Below are 18,530 nucleotides of genomic sequence, written 5' to 3'. Positions count from 1 at the left end.
AAAAAAGGGCCCTTGCCATATATTTAGTTTAAAGGGTTGTTCTTTACAAACGAGTAAACGGCAAGCTATGGCTGATTAGAGAAAGATATACAGATGTGGTACAAAGAAAAAAAAGAGGAAAATATATAAATAATGTATATTGTATTTAATTATTACATCCCCAGAATTTTTAAAACGATCGCCCGCCTAGGCCCCTTCGCTGAACATCCCCCAGATCAGGCAAGTGATCCTTCTCCAAGCGATATCCCCGCCGTCTATGTCCGCCTGCCATCTCGCCCGGATAAGCTTCCATTCAGCCAAAGCCTTCTTCGTCTCAGTCGCTGCTTTAAGGATTTGCCTGGCCAAAGACTTCAGCTCGGTCCCGACCACAACTGCACCATCTCGGCGCTGAAGTATAAGATCTCGACGGGCTTGGAGCTCGGCAATCTGAGCCTCAACCTGCGCGAGTTCTTCATTCTCCCGTCGGACAACGAGGTCATTTTCTTTCAATCGGGCCATCGCAGGTCGGACTTGTTCCTTTATCTCCACCAGTTCTTGCTCGAGCGAGCTTCCATCGGCCATCCTCGTAATAGCTTCAGCATACCGAACGATCATTTCCTCGCCTTCGGCCAAGCGAGCCTGTAACTCATCCAGCTTAGCCAAGTTTAGCAGACCGAGCGCCATAGCGATATCCAGGCAGGACCTAAACTCCATAAACGCCTCGGCGGTGGTCATTTGATGAACTCCAAGGAAAAGGAACTCTCAGAGCCGTTCAACGACGGTCTTGGAATCCTCGTCCAGGGGAGCCGAGGTTGAGCTACCTCCTTCCTCATGGAGGCTGGCGTATAACTCCTCAAGGTCATCAGAGGAGGTGGTCTCCTGAAAATGGAAAAAGAGGTTTGGGTGAGGAACAAACCAGCTGGGACATGAGGAATGACAAGATAAAGAAAAAGGGCCGAATACTCACTACAACGGTGAGCGGCGGGGCAGGAACTTCTGCAACCGAAAGCTCGGTCAGGACCGCCGAAGTAGTTCGCGGGGGATTCGGCACACTCACGACCGTGGCCCCAGTTACCGCCAGCTCGGTTACAACCGTCGAGTCCTGGGACAACGGCGCTGGGGGCATGGTCGCAGCAACCATGGACAGCGGCGGCGACGACGGGGGGCTGGAAGCAAAAATTCGGTCAGAAGCATGTTGCGCAATTCTAAAAATAAAGCTAAGTATAATGAAAGCAAACGCTTACCGAGACGAACACAATGCCACTTGGATGACGAGGAGTGGACAGGAACGGCTCGGCAGACGCGGTAATTGCCAAGGAAGGCACGGAAGAAGCAGCCGAGATGATTTCCACTGGGGCGGTCCGCATTGATTCCACGACGATGATCTCGTCGTCTTGCACATCCACGGCGCCCCCCTCAGCAACAGGTACTTCTGCGGATGCTGACTCGGCGTCCACCATCTCTGCCACCTCAGCAGTGGCCCCCTCCTCAACCAATTCCTCGGCAGTGGCCTCCCCCTCAACCGCCGCCTCCGCGGCGCCCAACTCTTCTATCACCACCTCAGCTGCGGCCACCTCCTCGACCACTATCTTGGCAGCAGTCGCTTCCTCTACACTCAGCTCTTTGGCGGTAGCTCCCTCTTCGACCACTACCTCGTCCTGAGAAAAGAACCAGATTATCAAAATATATAGAGGAGAAGAGGAGTGACCCAAGAAATAAAGAGGAGAGAAGAAATCAGGGAAAACTACTCACGGCCACAGTAGGGGCTTCACTAACAATCACAGGAGGGACTTCCTCCTCATCCTCGCCCTCCGAGAGAACTAGGAGGGTCCTTTTCCTCGGCCGCTCTAACGCTGCCGTCTCGACCGCAATACTCCCGGCTGGTGTGGCCTCAACCGCTACGGCCTCAGTGCTTGGAGCCTCTCGACTCCTTTTGTGACCCAGGGCTGTGTATACAAAGAGAAAGAGGCAAAAGAGGTAAAAGGTAAAATAAACAAGGGCAAAGGTGGGCCAAGGAAGTCGAAGAAAATAAAATATATAATAAAAGAGAAGAGGGGGGAATGCTTACCAGCAGCAGCGCTCGATTGAACCGGTGGAGAGGACGGCACGGTCCTGTGCGCCAGAGTCTTTCGCACCCCCGCCACAGTCGGCGCTCTGGAGGTTGGGATCGCGGTTGAAGTCACGACCGCTGCTCCGGCCAAAGGAGGGGCCGTCACCCTGAGTACGGCCGCGGCCAGGGTACTCGGTCGAGGAGGCACGGTTGAGGCCTTCTTCCCCTTGCCACCCTTGGGTGGGAGGGGGTCCTAATCAGCGTTCTTCAACGGGCCGAATAAATCTGGTCGAGATGCACTCCTCGTACCAGACCCTTCCATCCTCGTCATAAGCATTACGACGCAACCAAGGCGTCAGAGTGAGGAAGGTCATCCCCTTTTGGAGTTGGAAGGAAATGCCAGCTACGACGTGCTGCTGGGCGACATCGGCCCTCCAAGACGAGAGCCGGTTGGTTGACAACGAGAGAAGTTGGGCCATCTGGATCAGGCCGAATTGCCGCGCCACGAAGTTTGGCAGATAAACCTCGGCCCCGGCCTTGGACAAGCCGCAGTGAAGGTCGCGCGTAACTAGGAAGGAGCCCCAGATATCCTTCAAGTCGTCCTTCGTCTCACCATCAGGAATGACGGAGAGGTCGTGTGCCAGGAACAGAGGGAATGGCCGAGCGAGGCAGACGCGGAACTGCGTGCCAGTTCTCTCGACCAAGCCATAGAAAAATTTGTAGCAGAGGGCCGAGGTGTTATGCTTCCTGGGGGCTCGGGCAAATGCGTTGGCCAATGGCTCGGTGTCGGTGATATTGGCCACCCCCCTCAGCTCCGGGAAGTAAGCTTGCAGCCAAAACTGGAAGGCCCATAGTGGACCGCCGTGCTTCGGCTTCATCCCATCGGTGACGATGTCGTGAAGCGTGCGGTGGATGTGGCCGAGAAGGAAGGGGCCAAGTGCTAGCCTTCCGCCCTGAGCAAGGTAATCAGCCAGATGGGCGAACTCCAGGGAGACCTTGTTCGCCTGGGTGCAGAATACAAACTTGCACAGCCAGTACAGCAGGAATGCAGCATGCTCAACTTCGCCGAGGGGGGCGATGTCGTCGTCTTCGGCGCTATCCTCTAAAACGAAGTTGCTGTAAAAACTAGAGTAGTTGAGCATGTTCTTCGCCTTGCTCCCGGCGACTCTCGTAAGAGTAGGCGACGTGGCTTTAAAACTCCCTTCCACCTTGGGAGCAACGAGTGCGGCGTTCACTTCTGCGCCAAGAGGAGAGAGGCCAAACAAGGCGGCCATGTTTAGAACAGTCGACGTCATCATGCCGAACCGAAAGTTCATGGTGTTGGTGGCCGACGACCAGAAGCATAGGGCCGCGGCCAAGAGCGACCGATCCATAACGAGCGGCCGATCGAACAGTTTGATCAAGTGGTAGATACCTTGATCCTTCCATTGCTGGCCGAAGAAATGCTCCATCCTCGGCAGCCATTTCTCCCAGTCCGGGGTCGAGGTTGGCTATTGGGGCTGCGGCTTGGCGACATTCCAATCTTGGAAGTACCCCCCGTCGAAGGCCGAGAGGTCCACCAGTTTGTTTTTTAAATGGGCCACTAACCTCTCTGGCATTCCGCCATCAACAGAGGAGCCGAGGACGCGGGAATCAGTGGCAACGCCGTCATCATCAGTCCAGGGCATGATGATGTTAGGTAGGACCGAGTCCTGGATTTCTCGGCAAATATCTTCAAACTCAGTCTGAAAGACTTGGGATCGAGCTTCAACAGATGTAGTGGTGCTGGAGGCCATTGAGACAGATCGAGGTTGGGTGTTTGGAAGGAAAGTGCAGAGAAAAGTCGATGAACGCGAAGAAAACCGAAAGAAAACCCAAGAAAGGCTGAGAACTTGTAGGTTCTTGAAAAGTCAAAACTCAAGAGTGAAAGAGAGTCGTGGTTTCAGGCAAGATTCTCTGGTAAACTTGGAGACTCGAGAGCTTGGTAGGATTGAAGGATTGAGAGAGAACTTTGACAAGGCTTGGGCATCTGAGAATTCTGAAAGCGTAAAGAAGAAACGAAGAAGTATGGGTTTTTATATTGGCGCTAGAAATCGAAACGAAAGGGCGTAGCTCTCTCGAGAGACGCAACGATCTGACAGCGTGCTCAAAAGGCGCGATGACGTGTCGGAAGCCCAGAGGCCGTCCTTTCATTTGACGAGGCGAAGCGACGCCTCGCGTAAGCCTGGGCAATGATGGCCTGCACGACATGCTTGGGCATTAAATGCGCCGACTGCCCTGCGCATTTAATGCACCAGTTGTCAATCACTTCAGAAGGTATGCAAAGGGTCCATCCCCTGGAATCCATTCGGCCACTACCCATGCCGAGACCGAAGAATCCGGGGATGTGGGGGCAATGTTTGTGCCTGATAAATCACGGTAGTGCGCTGACCGAAGGGGTTTTCCCCCTCGGCCTCAGCACCTGTTCGCGATCCAAAATGCAGCACTTTTACCTTCCTCAAAACAAAGGAAAAGTTGCGAGGGCATAGTCATCTCGGCCTTGCGAACACGGTATCGTCAGGCCGAGGCCGAGGGACGAAGGGGACACGGCCGAAGATATTAGGAGTCAAATCGTCACATAGCAGCAGGGTCCCACGCTTCATTTAATGAAGTAACGCCTCTGACTAGCAAACCCACTAGCCGCAAAAAGGACATTTAATGCACGAGGGAAGAAGGGAAGTGACTAAAGTCAGGATTTGGTGACAGAAATCAGAGTGGTTAGGCGCCAACATGCTCACAAATATTCTTACAAATTGAGGTCAGATCGCCAACTACCAAACAAGGGCATTAAATGCGTCCCCACGGCCAGGTGCGCAGAACCCACGATCAGGGCGGCGGTCGAGATTTACCATGATTCATGGGGTCACACCACCATACTTCACGATCCCAAATGTCGATTAGACTACCCACTTGCTCTGACCAGGCTCCACATGGCTTTTTTTTTTTCGTGAGACTAACTTAACAATTAATAATAAAAAAACTCAGGTTGTATAACCATCACATCGTGATCTTAAGAAAGTATGATGGCTATAATTTTGAAAAATCATACTGAAATTCTAAAAAAACTATTATATGCCAGTACTTAGATGTTTTCCTTTATGAACCAATTCGTCTATGTCTCTCTGGCACTACTACAAAAATGGAAAACTACGACACTTATTTAACGACAGTAAAACTAAAAAGCGTCGTGTTTTTAAAAGGCCCTCATAAAAATTACGACGGGTCGTTATTAAAAACGGTCGTGCTTTAAAACGCGGCGGACAAATAATTCACTTAAGTTTCACTTCAGTTTAGAAACCCTCTATCTCAAACCCGTCTCTCACGACCTTTAGAAACCCTCTCTCTCTCAACTCCCTTTCTCATCGCTGAAACACCATCTCCATCGCGCCGTCTAGGTCACTAAGTTTGCCATCCAGGTTCCAGATCTCGGCATCCAGCCCAATCCTAAGGTCGTCATATCCCTTGAGTCCAGGTTACCGAAGTCGCCAAAAGTATCGCCCTCACGATCTTCACGAGGACACCTCCACAATCTTCGCGATCTCCCCTCTCTCGAGCCCACTAGCTCTTCTCTTCCAGGCTTCGCCTTCTCTTTGTCGACCCATTCTCCGGTAAATTTGAGGTTTCGTTTTGGTCTTTATTTGACTTTTGTTTGGGCGATTTCAGAGATTTGCAAGCGACGCTTATCGGTGGTGGTTACGAGTTGGATCATCGTTGTGTGATCACGATTCTGTTCTTGGGTCCAAGTCTGGCGACGTCGTGTTGTGAGTGTATATGTGCTTCTGTTTTTTTAATTTATATCTATTTATTTTGCTTATTTTTTTAATTGTTTTCTATTTCCTGCCATTTTTGTTTCATAGAGTATGGATCTTCATAGGTTGTAACACAAAATCTGTTGATCTTTTCCTTTTCCCTTTCCCCTTTCTGTTGTTGTTGATTGAGATTTTGGTTTTGATTTTCTGTCTGAAGCTTTTAAAGTCCTGTTTTTTGTGTCTTTGTCTACCTGTCACACTGCATCAATTGCAGCAGAAATAATGGAATTCCCGTGAAAATGCATGGTCATGAATTTGGGAAAGCAAGTTGGATAGGGAGTCTTTTGTTGTGTGTGGGTATGTGCACATGTAGATATAACCTGTTCTCTTATTTGAGTGTTGTTCATTCATGTTCCCTTTGTTTGTTGGTTTCGTTATTAGCAGAAGTCAAATATGATTTCATTTTTGGGGACCTTATCTGTAAGCTCTCTCTCTCTCTCCCTATTTTTCTGTCTTTAGATTCATTTTCAAGTACTCAGTTTGCATTCCAGAACCCACTTTCTTTGTTGGGTATTTTTGTTTTCACTTTTCTGCTGCTTGTTAAAAACAAAAGTTCGAATTTTTTTTATAAAAAATGAGAAAAATGGTATCATATTATGGTACTATGGTACACTTGAATTGCATTCGGAAACCCACTCTCATTTTTGGTTATTTTTGTTTTCACTTTTCTGCTGCTTGTTAACAACCAAAATAAAAAATAAAAGAAGAAGAAGATAAAAGTGAGATATATCATATTATGGTTACTATGGTACACTTGAACTGAACCTAGCACATTAATTTTGGATTTCTTTAGTTTAATTGTCTATCTGAGATAGCTTTCTTTCATATATTTTTCACAGTTCATAGCCGATCATTGTGGTACTTTGAATATGTCTTAGCCTTTTTCTGTGCAAGTTTTTCTTATTTATCCTGGTCCTCCTTTTCTTCTCAAAGTACATTGCTTTTTTCTTTTCCTTTTGTTTGCCTTCTGTTTAGTGCTTATGGCCTTGAATGAAGTTCTACTTAATGTTTGGCACATCTCCAATTGTAGGCTTAAATTACTTTTTGGGTGGGACATCACGAAATTACAGGTATAACTTATGTGATCTATTTTGGGTTTTTGTTTTGTTAACTGATCATTCTTGTTTTATGTATAGTATAGATTTCTACTGTTCAATCAACAAAATTTAGATGATAAAGCATTAACCTTAAAACTAGGACTAAGATTAGATGATAATACTAACCTTCTTCATTTGTTCAATTTGGGAAAATTCAAGGCCTGCTAACAAGGTTGGGCATGTTTAAATTGTTTTATTATATTTTTGGCTTGTGTAATCTTAGCCTTTTTTTCTTTGTCATTTTGATTTATTTACAGGGATGATGGAGTAGACTTCAATTGTGCATCAATTGTATGTTTGGATGAGAGGAAGGCTTGGATGAGGAGTACTAGATGTAGGTCTTGTTAGGAGAAAATTGTACTAAAGAAGCTACTCATAGTGGTAAAAGTTGAAGAAATGCAGAGGAAAATTGGTGATGATGAATGTATAGCCTCAAAATTATATTAATTTCAACATAAAATTGGGATACCAATTTGAAATAACCCTCAAAATTCGGAGGATTATATGTAGTTGATCTTTTTTATTCAAACATTTTGTAAGCTTAGAAGTTATTTTTCGTTTTGGACATTTTTTTGGGGTAACATGTTTTGACATTTGTTTGTGAAATAGACTAGATATGGATTTTTATTGTATTATAAAATTGTAGCTTATATAAAGGTTAAACAAGACATGAGTTTAGATTCATATATTTGGATATAATAGGTTAATGGGTCAGGTTTGTGTTTGAAATACTTTTCACATGATATATATATACAAAAAATATAAATAATAATCTAAATTAATATAAATTAATATAATTTACAAAGAGAGGGATTCAGGACCGGGATCACAGCCCTGCCAATTGGTCTAACCCATGTAATTTCACCTGATAAAATTCAAAACACGACAAGTGGTCAAATCTGACTTTATATGAAAATACATGAATTCATATCAAATTAAATAATTTACAAGCGAACCCCAAAAGATGAACATCAGAATACTCAAATGACCAGGGTTTTTTTTCTTCTTTTTTCTTCCTTTTAAGTTTGGCTTGGGGGATGGGGCGTTAAGCCCAAATTAACCACAAAGCAAAGTAACTTTGTAAGGGTTAATATTACATCAGCAACGAAGCACCAAGGAAAGTTTCGAGAATAGCCTTGCCGTCGTTGGTTTATTTGGTACCCTCACAACAAAAGTCTTCGGTTCGGTACTACCGAACGGCGCGTTCTCACACTAAAGAAAGTAAGTGGTAATTAGTATAAAAATATTATTTGGTATCTGATCCTCTAATTTAACTTATCTTCTTCATATAGCACCTCATTTATATTTCATCCAATAAACAAAAAGTTAACACGTCACACTTAAATAAATAAATAAAAGATAATACCCTACGCAATTAAAAATAAATAAAACTTAAAAGGCAAAGACTAAACGTTAAATTTGACGTCTGGCACCATTTGATCTTATCTCCTTTTGTTTTTCAAAGTTTTTCAAAGCATCAGTCTCCAAAATCCCATTCTTTCTCCCACTTTAACTGTATTATTGGTAATTTATATTTCTTTTGTAACAAAAGTTTAGATATGTAGGAGATGAAGGGCTGGTAAGCATTTAGACCATGAACACCTACAAAGATGGCTTATAGGCTTTTATTAGTATTCATGAACTATTTGCGATAAAAAGCCTTTTTCAGTAAGTAGTTCCATATTTGAGAATTTTATGTGTTTTGAAGAAAACTCAGATTGTATAACCATCACAAAAGTGCAAGGGTTTAAAGGGGGAAACTGTGAGATGAAAGTTAACATAGTTGTTGTAATTCGGGGAATTGGCAAGGGCTAGTTTTCATAGGGAAAGAGGATAGATTGTGAGTTGTGAAGAGATGTGTTTACACAAGTTGTAGGGAAAAGGGAGATGCAGAGATTGAAACAAGAGAGAAGAGAGACTGACGGCTACAACAAATGCTTTGAGGTTAGTTCGATTAGGCAATTTTTTTTGTTCTTCCCTAATCAAAGTAAAACTCCATGCAACATGTTTCATACATCTTTCTCTCAAGCAAGAGAAAGACTTTCATGAAATAGGGATAACACTATTTTGTTAGATACCCGATCAATAATGCTATGACACGCGTGATAACTCTTCCACGTGACATAGCATTATTATTGACCGGAATAACAAAACATGATATCCGGGTTGCAACTAAGTTTTTCTCCTCAAGCAGCTCCTAAGAGAACCAAACTTTACTACAAACATAGGCCATCATGAATTCACCTCACGTTTGGGTAGATGGTGTACCTCGAGAAGCCCTCCAGGTATTGAACTCTGTCTGATATTACTGGTGGGGCTGTTCTCGTGGTTTTGACCTGTAACTCTTGTGTCTTACCCCAAAAATAAAAAATAAATTCCCTTTAGGCTTACCCTAAAGTAAAACTGAAGTGCCATGTGGTGTGAAGAAGAGAAGTTAGCAGAGAAAAGCCAAATAGAGGATCCGGATCGATGAATAATACAGCTTTACATGTCAAATGAATGGATTAGTGGGAGAACTTACCATATGTATATATGTCTAAGGTGTAGCATCTCCGTGGCAGGGAATGGATCGGCATGCCTTCAAAATAAGGATGGTGTAGGCCAGAAGGGCTAAAGAAACTAGGCATATGAATGCGTTTCTCTGATAAACTTGTGCCCTATCGCTCTTCAATATTCCCTGCGGCTGCGGCATATCATGCATCCTGGTTTCGACTGAGGAGGAAGTGACCATCCTGTGGTGAAGCAAATCTTGCTTTAGAAAGGTCGAGGAGTAATAATGTTTTGTTCGCTCCCAATTTCTGACATAAGACTGAAATGGGATGGCGAAGATGACGCAAATCAGACCGGAGAGGGAGAAAGGAATCCACCAATACTCGCACGACATGTTGCTGGGATTGTGGAAAATCGACGAGAATATGGCGCCCTGGAAGAAAATATAACCCATCACCAGCAGCATCATAGTTGTTTCCAGATGCGTCACTGTTTTGCCTAGTTTTTCGATCCTCTCATTCAGCTTAATCGATTCACTCTCTTGTTCGTGTGATTGAAGATCCATTTTCAGTCTTCTCAAGCTTTGGTGTTGATGAATTCTGGCCTTCCTGCAGATGAGATACCAGTAATATAACTAATCTTTTCTTCTTTGGGTTTCTCAAAGGAAAAAGGCCTACTGCATTTCGTCCAAAGTGATAGAATAATTTTTAATTCTAATGGGTTCGTTCGGTATCTGTAGAATTTAAAACTTGTTTCCTTTTTTTAATACCACTAGCTTTCAATCTTCTTAAATATGTTATTATTTAATGATGACAGGGTGAGCTGTACGCCTAGAACCCCACAAACTGTCTGTTAGGTCAACTTTTAGCGGCCCAAGTCAAGCTTTTTGTCGGGCAACAAGTGTTTGAACCCGCCACGGCGGTAATTCCAAAAGCTTTCTTAGAGCACCTCCAAACGAGATGCCAAATTTAATTTGTTTTCGTTGAAAATATGACAAAACAAAAGGCCATCTCAGATGATGACGAAGAATAAACCAAAGGCCTGTTCCTTTAGGGCACGTCTGGTAACGCACCTCAACCCTAAACAAACACCCCCTCATTGTCGTAACTTTCCTTCTTCTTTTTCACTCTCTGTGCAAAACTGACCACTAATTACCACCAACGCCTATCATCCTAATACTACCATCAGCTCCACACACACACGCACACACACAAACTCTCTCTCCCTCGTCTCGCCGCCGCCGTGGTACCAAGCCTCTCTCTGATCTCAGATATCTACCTCTCTCAAACTCTCTCTAAGTGTCTCGGGGAATGTCAAATTGTGGAAGTGGTGGCGGAGAGTTTGATGGTGGAGGCTGTTTCAGGTCTGCAGGTGGTGGTGGTTGGTTTGATTATGGCGTGGGTTTTTGATGGTGGAGGCTGTGTCATGTTTGACGGTGGCGATGGGTTTTACAGGGAGCAGCTACTTTCGTAACAAATTTCTATCAAATTTCTACTTTTCTAGGTAAAGTGGCAGGCCATCAAACTTTGGACTCTGCCTAATTATTTTAAGGATTTTCTGAATCAGGATTCAGGATGGCCTTCTTTGACACGGCAAATGGCGTGAAAAATAGAACTTTTATATAATGCGTTAATTTTTTATTGTAAGAAATATTATAATAAGGTGAAAGGTGAAGGAAATATCATTGTCGTTGGATATAATTTCTGATTATTTTGTAATTAAAAAAGACTGTTATATGGTTATTCTTTACGCAATGTCAAATTTGATATTTTTCTTTTGTTGTTCTACCTACTAGTTTTTTTTAAGTTGAACACAATACCATGCCTGCAATTTTTTATTTGTTTCATTAAATATGAACAAGAGGAGCATCTTTATTAGATATATTTAGTCATATACCCATTTTAGCATCAAAACTATAAATAAATCATACACCATTTAATTTCTATAAACAAACCCAAAAAATGACAGCTGACCCTATTTAATTTAATTTTGATTATTAAATTACTTTGATGCCCTATTGAGTGTTTTGGACTTTTTTTTATGAGATTTTGGGGTTGAGTTTGTTTTAAGAAAGTAATCGCAGTTTTGTAATTTAAAAGAAGTTAAAATACTTTTTGTTATGTTGTAAATGGGCTTTGGGTGTGTTTCTAAAGTCCATTTCATATATGATTTTTTTTTTATAATATGGGTTTATATATTGAGTATAATAGTGAATCTCCCTTTTTATTAATCATAAATCATAAATTTGTCTTGTCTACAATCGGTTGCATACAAATAGGTTTTCGGTTGCATACAAATAGGTTTTCTATCTCAGAGACGAAGACAATAATTTACATATCCCTAAGAATCCTACAAAACTGAGGTCTTTTTTTCTTCGGATCCAAAAGTATTTTTCTGTATTCAAGAACTTCAAGTTAATAGAATCAGTATATGTATCGATGGATACAAAAAAGCTTAGGCCATTGCACTCCAAAGTATAACAATAATTCACTTGAATGAAAAACAAAGAGAGGGGCCAAAATTAAAAATCCCAGGCACCTTCTCCAACCTACCTCCTCTCTTCTTTTTTTCCCTATTTTCTTCTTGTACAGCAAAGCCACCGATATTTCAATTCAAAATATTAAATTCACAAAATCATTAGGGTAACGAGAGACCATCAAAAAATAAAAGCTAGTGAGACCATCAAGAATAAAATAATATGATGAGACCAATGAAAGCTAGAATTTGTAACAATCATTCATAGCTTATGGGACCAATACGAATGAATAAAAAATGAAAACAATGGAAATAACGCTGAGCATTTGGACGTCAATTATAAGACCATCTCCAACCCTTGGGTGGAAACTCAAATTTTGAGTTTATCCTCTAAAAATCTTCTCCAACCCATGTATTTTGGGAGGTGAAAATTTGAGAAATGTCAAAACTGGACTGGAATTCCAGTCTGCTTTCCGCTGGACTGATAAATTCGTGGGCCCAATATCTGCTTTAGTTTACATTTTTTTATTGAATGCCAGACACCCATGTGATGGGCAATTGATGCGGGGCCCGCTGGACAAGTGGGAAAAGCATATTGCCATTCCTTTGTTGCGCACCAACGGCTAGTTTTTCATTCAAATGTTATGCTGTTTTTTATTTTTTTATTTATTTATATATTCCAACAGCTATAAAATCAACGATTCTGATTCATTTTAGGCAATCTCAACGGTAAAATTTCACATCCAATGGCTCAAATTTAAATCCAACGGTCAAATTAATATTTATAATTAATCTAAGTCAGATCCAACCCCAAAACTTATTCCAAACTCTATAAATAGCCATTCATTTGGTAAATAATCCACCAAAAATTATTTTTTTTCCTTTCTCTCTTTGTTTTCCTTTCTCCCTTTGCTATAATTTTTCATTCTACATTCATTCTTGTTGAGAATGGCCCCAAAATCCCAAAGAGGTGTGAATTGGAAACCACAAGAAGATGAGGCATTGTGTAGAGGGTGTTGAAAGTTATCTCAACCAATGGCTTCAATGAAGGGTTCAATGAAGGGTTCGAATTATTCCGGGCATACGTATGGTGTTGTACTTGTTTTTATTTTTAAGTGAAATTCTATTATGTTTTGGAATTTTAATTTTTTTAGGTTAAAATGTTTAGAAAATTAAATCATGAGTATTGAAACAAAAATAATGTCAAGAAAAATTAACAAGAAAAAAAAATTAGGGGTAAATCATTCTTAAACAATTTAATAAAGTTGCGGACTCAAATTATGAGTCTGCAAGGTTGGAGAGAAAAAAAATTTGAGTCCTGAAAATACATGAATAGTTGTATTTTGGAGGGTGAAAATTTGAGTTTAGCCCCAACATGGTTGGAGATGGTCTAAGGCCTTATCTCGAACCTTTAATTGAGACTTGGTTGGAGATGCTCTAAGGTCATGCTGTGATGAGAGAAAAGTTCATTTATGAATTGAAAAAATTATTATTTTTTCAATTCCACCCTCTCTCAAACAAAAATGTTTCACCCACAACGTACGAACAAAAATTTGTTTGAATAAAATCCTGTTTTTTCTAAATCAAACCTAATGACTAGGATCCAACTCGGAAAGTTACCTAAATGACTAGGATCCAACTCGGAAAGTTACCTAATTAAGCGTAAAATTGAATTTATTGTACTTTTTTAATTCCTAAAATACCCCCAACTAAGCCATTATTGCATTTTGTGTATCAATGGAGGAACCAATATAAAAATCAATTTTAATTGGAGGCTCGACAATGAGAGACTCGGGAAGAATTTGCTCATCACATATTGGAGTAGATAAAGAAGTGCTAGAAGGCAATGTACTAATTGATGACCCATCATTCTTTTTCTTAAAAACGAGAGGGAGAAACTTGCTGCTGTCGGATGGCAAAGAGAAAAAGAGAAATAAAAAGTCTAATAGCCAAAAGAGAAGGAGAGAGAAAATTTCTATCAAATTTCTACTTTTCTTGGTAAAGTGGCGGGCCATAAAACCAAATTTCTATCAAACTTTGGACCCTGCCTAATTATTTTAAGGATTTTCTGGATCAGGATGGCCTTCTTTGACACTGCAAATGGCGTGCAATGTGGAACTTTTATATAATGCGTTAATTTTTTATTGTAAGAAATATTATAATAAGGTGAAAGGTGAAGAAAATATCATTGTTGTCGTTGGATATTTCAAACCTCGCATGTGAACGTTGCTATCTTATTTTTTAAAATATACACTATGCTTTAGTTAAAATAATAATTAATTACAATTGTACATAACAAAGAAATAATTAATAAAAATTGCATTTTTCTTGAGAAACTAAACAGTTTAACTTATTGACTATTAAGAATATAAAAATTCTGTCTCCTGCCCAAGTTATTAATTTTGATTTTAAACGTTCAATAGTTTAAAATGTGAAGTGAATTGTCTGATTTATCCCTAATATTAACAACAACAATAAAGTTAATAAAATTGACGCACAAAAAAAAAGTATAACCATCAAAATTTAAAAACTAAATTAGAGTACTCAAACTTGTACAAGCCTTTGGAGGTCCCTAGGCGTAAGTTTGCAGAGATAATTTCTTGTGTAGAGCAGAGACGGACCAAAAATTTCAAACTTGACTGGGCTAAATTTACCTTACATATAAACATACTAAGTAGATAGAAAACTCGATAATATGATGTAATTTAATTGATAACAAAAAATTAATAATACACCTACTCAAGGGGGGGACATAATGAGCCTTACCTTTCAAATAACACTATATAAGTTGCACCCTTCGAGTCTTCATAGAATTAAAATCATTAATTATCGATTAATTATCTATATTATCAACAAATTTTCTTTCAATGTGAAGTAACATACAATCAGCAAGAAATTCATCACCTATCTTGTTTCGAATCTGATTTTTGATCAGTCTCATACAAGAAAATGCTCGTTCTGTTGTAACTGTAGAAACAGGAAGAGTTAGCACCAAACGAATCAATATGTCAATCAAGTAGTAGGTTTGTGCTAATCTTGTTTCCACTAAGCGCTCAAGTAATATAGGAATGGAATCAAGATTCTTGAAGGTTGGATTGTGATCCATATCAATCTTATAAAATCCCAATTGTTGATTTAAAGCCTGCAACTCAGTTGTAGTGAAATCTTGAGGATAAAATTTATCAGCAAGAGTGTATATATCATCAATGTTAAATCGCTTGAAAGCATCACGGGGATCCAATGATGAGCTAAGACGAAGGAGTTCCACAGTGTCATATGGAAATCTAGTATTTAACTCCCCCAACTGATAATCTATTACCACATTAAATACATCCATATGATAATAATGCTCCATTGTGATACAATCTTTTTGTTGACAAGAACGCCCAGTGCCCATTGTATGATGGGCACCCATATCAGGCATACTAATTTCATGTTTTTCACAAAATGATCGTACACTTTGTATAAAATCATCCCAACCATTGTTTCTGTTAATGTATGAATTTTGAGTATTTCTTTTGGCTTCCCTTGACAATTTTGTAATAGGATTTTTATTGTTTTTATCAAGCTCAAGTTTAGATTAAGAATAGCTTCTCTAGGTGTTCTTAACTATCAACTATCCTATGGAGGTTCAAGAAAATTGACAAAGGTAAATTTTGCATTGCATTTTCCAACTTCTGAAGATTATGACTAGTCAACCTCTGCCTTAGTAGGAATTCCAGCTCACTGTTCCAGCTGGATCCTACCCAAAGGTTTTTGTCCTATTCTGCAAAATTCCCAGCTGTCATTGTACGATTCTAACCTAGGGAATTTTTGTGTGTAAAAGCCAAACAATTCTTCATTTGGTTGCCGTCACTTTTGTAGGCAAGTTTTGGAAAGTTTCCTTGGAAACTATCGCTTCTTCCTCAAGAGCAAACCCTCATATTTTTCATCTTTGAGTTTTCCAAATTGATTTTTCGAAAACTGCATTTGAAATATGAAAACCTCATATTGCTAGATCAAACACTCTCTCATATATATATCTAGTGCCATGGGATGAACGAGCTGGAGAAGGAGCTGCCATTGCCATGAAGAACTTAGCTTCAAGCTTTGCTAAGTTGGAGAAGAAGATTGCACAAAGTAGGTATAGCTCATCTTCCTAAATAGATCTAGATTTTGCTTGAGCTTGCTTGTATTCCTTTGTAAGAATCTTTTTCTACTTAGTGGATTGCCTAGTCGGTTGATGACTCTCAGTTTTTCCCAATGGTGGATTTCTGGGTAAACAAAATTTGTTTTGCATATCTGTAAATTTTTCTGGGTTTGTGTTCTTGGTGTTTGACTAGTCATCTATATCTGCTGTTTGCTGTTTACTTGATATTGATGACTTCACACACTTTCACCATAGTTGTTGCTAGCACATGGGATGCCTAGATTGACGGGTCCTTCTGAGTGCCTAAGTTGTCACTAGTAATCTTCTAGGGCTGCAGGTACCTTGTGGCATGCTCTGTGTGTTCTCTTGATTGTTGTGTCTTGTTTGTTTAGTTAAATTTACCCCTCGTCACCTAAGTGCCAATTTCAGTTTCTCAACTCATCAATCTCCATTTTTTTACTTGCAACCAAATTCAAAGCACTTACAATGTCTTGAGATTTTCTTTGAAGTTCTTGACAAAGAAAATCAGTGAATCTCATAGTTTTGTCCAACAAATTCAAGGCAAAGACAAAGTCAAAAGACAACATAGAAATTTTAATACCTTCTGCTTCCCTGCGAAATTGTGAGGTAGGTCCATTATGACTAATATCCTTTAGAAGTGTCTTAATTTCACCAAATAAATCAATCAAACTCCTAATAGAACTAAAATGTGAGCCCCAACGAGTAGTTCCAGGTCGTTGCAGACATCGAATTTGATTAGCCCCTTTACCTGTTCTAAGCCTTCCAGCTGCTAATAAGTCTTCAATTTCAGTTTGTCAGGTTAATTTTAATTCAAAATGGCGTTTGGCAGAAGCACAAACAAAATTCACAATGTTATTCAACATTGAAAAAAATCTCAAATCAAGTCCTACCTCTTTAGCAGCAATGTTTAAAGCTAATTGAAAGCGATGAGCAAAGCAATGAATATAATATGCATATGGACAATCATTGAGAAATAATGCTTGTAAGCCACTCCATTCACCACGCATATTGCTAGCACCATCATATTCTTGACCACACATATTGCTTACTAAAAGACTATGCTTACTAAACACTTTACAAATATCACTTTTAAGAGTTGAGGGATTAGTGTCATGAACACTCACAATATCAAAAAACCTTTCTTGAATATGCGCATCACAACTAACAAACCTTATGATAATAGCCATTTGTTCCTTCTTAGAATCGTAAAGTGCTTCATCAACGAGAATACAAAATTTCTCATCTTCCCCAATTTCATCGCGTATCCTCTTCCTCACTTTGTTAGCATAGATATTTAGGATATCCTTTTGTATCTTATGTGAAATATATTGGGCGTTTAGATGAGCATTTTGTAACACAACTTTTTCAACTTCTTCGTTCATTCTTGCAAAAGCCTTTACCAACTCAATAAAATTACCCCGATTAGAGGAGTCATGAGATTCATCATCACCTCTAAAAGCCATTCCTTGATTTGCTAGATACCTAGTGGCCTCAATTGTGGTTGTAAGCCTCAACCTATTTTTCGCAACTTCTTGTGGGGGTTGCACAACTCTGTCAATATGGTGAGTCGGGTTCTTTAAATCCATCCACTTTTGGATAGCAAAATGATGTGGTGAATTTATAATACCTACATGAGTAAGGAAAGCACAATCATTGCCACAAACTCTTCTCCAATTTCTAAATCCATATACAGTGAATGCCTTATGTGAGTGATCAACGTCAAAAAGAAAGCATGGAAAACAAAATACTTTATCTTTATGAACAGAATACTCAAGCCAAGGATATTGGTTATACCAACTACCATTAAATCGACGCATTTGTTTCCCTTCTAAATGGGATGGATATTCCTTTACTTTTGGTTGACATGGTCCTAAGAGAATATATGCTCTTTGAACATTATCACGTTGATTAGGCGAAAATGTGTCTATTTGAGGACGTAATCCTGGATCACGCTCAAGAGAATTGGTATCAACTTCTTGATCAAAATTGGCTCTTTGAGACTCAGCTCTTAAACTTTCAAATTCAACTCTTTGAGATTCAAAATGAGGTTGCTCCTCACAAATTGGAGGAGGTAGAGAAGGGTTGGAACGAATGCTAGTTGATTCTTCATTATTTCTTTTGAAAAAATCCCGAATAGTCTTTGATCTCGTAGGATTTGGATGATGATCCGACATTATAAAGTTAAAGTATAACCTATTGGATAAGCAAGAACACCAAAATCAATTACAAATCCTATTTGATAATTCATAACTCATAAAATGAAACTAATAAGCTCCAATTGTAAATCCCTAATTGATAAATAAATCAATGAAACTGATAAGTCTCAATTGCAAATCTGTAATTGATACTAAATAAAATCCAAAAAAAATTTCAAATTTCAACATTAACAAATTGAGAGAAGCTTACCATACCTGACAAATATAGGAGCTTGGTTCGCTTCTTGAATTAAGCCTTGAAGGTGA

General features: G+C 40.0%; 2 protein-coding genes and 1 long non-coding RNA gene across 3 annotated transcripts; 1 reads left to right on the top strand and 2 right to left on the bottom strand.

Annotated features, from left to right (window-relative positions):
• The first annotated feature begins 5,318 nt into the window (after positions 1–5,318).
• LOC110764145 (uncharacterized) lies at positions 5,319–7,520 on the top strand. The gene is made up of 3 exons (XR_015832868.1): positions 5,319–5,808; positions 6,887–6,926; positions 7,211–7,520. It is a non-coding gene; the product is annotated as an uncharacterized LOC110764145 (long non-coding RNA).
• Positions 7,521–14,751: 7,231 nt separating this feature from the next.
• On the bottom strand, positions 14,752–15,273 carry LOC148298000 (uncharacterized). The gene has a single exon (XM_088249344.1). It carries the CDS (start codon positions 15,271–15,273, stop codon positions 14,752–14,754), a length of 522 nt encoding a protein of 173 aa, XP_088105470.1.
• A 1,589-nt stretch (positions 15,274–16,862) lies between these two features.
• LOC148297999 (uncharacterized) lies at positions 16,863–18,242 on the bottom strand. The gene has a single exon (XM_088249343.1). It carries the CDS (start codon positions 18,240–18,242, stop codon positions 16,863–16,865), a length of 1,380 nt encoding a protein of 459 aa, XP_088105469.1.
• Between the last annotated feature and the right edge of the window lie 288 nt (positions 18,243–18,530).

The sequence above is a fragment of the Prunus avium genome, chromosome 1 (genome assembly GCF_965620075.1).
Source record: "Prunus avium chromosome 1, drPruAviu1.hap1.1, whole genome shotgun sequence".
Classification (NCBI taxonomy): Eukaryota; Viridiplantae; Streptophyta; class Magnoliopsida; order Rosales; family Rosaceae; genus Prunus; species Prunus avium.
This window is presented reverse-complemented; position numbering and strand designations above follow the sequence as displayed.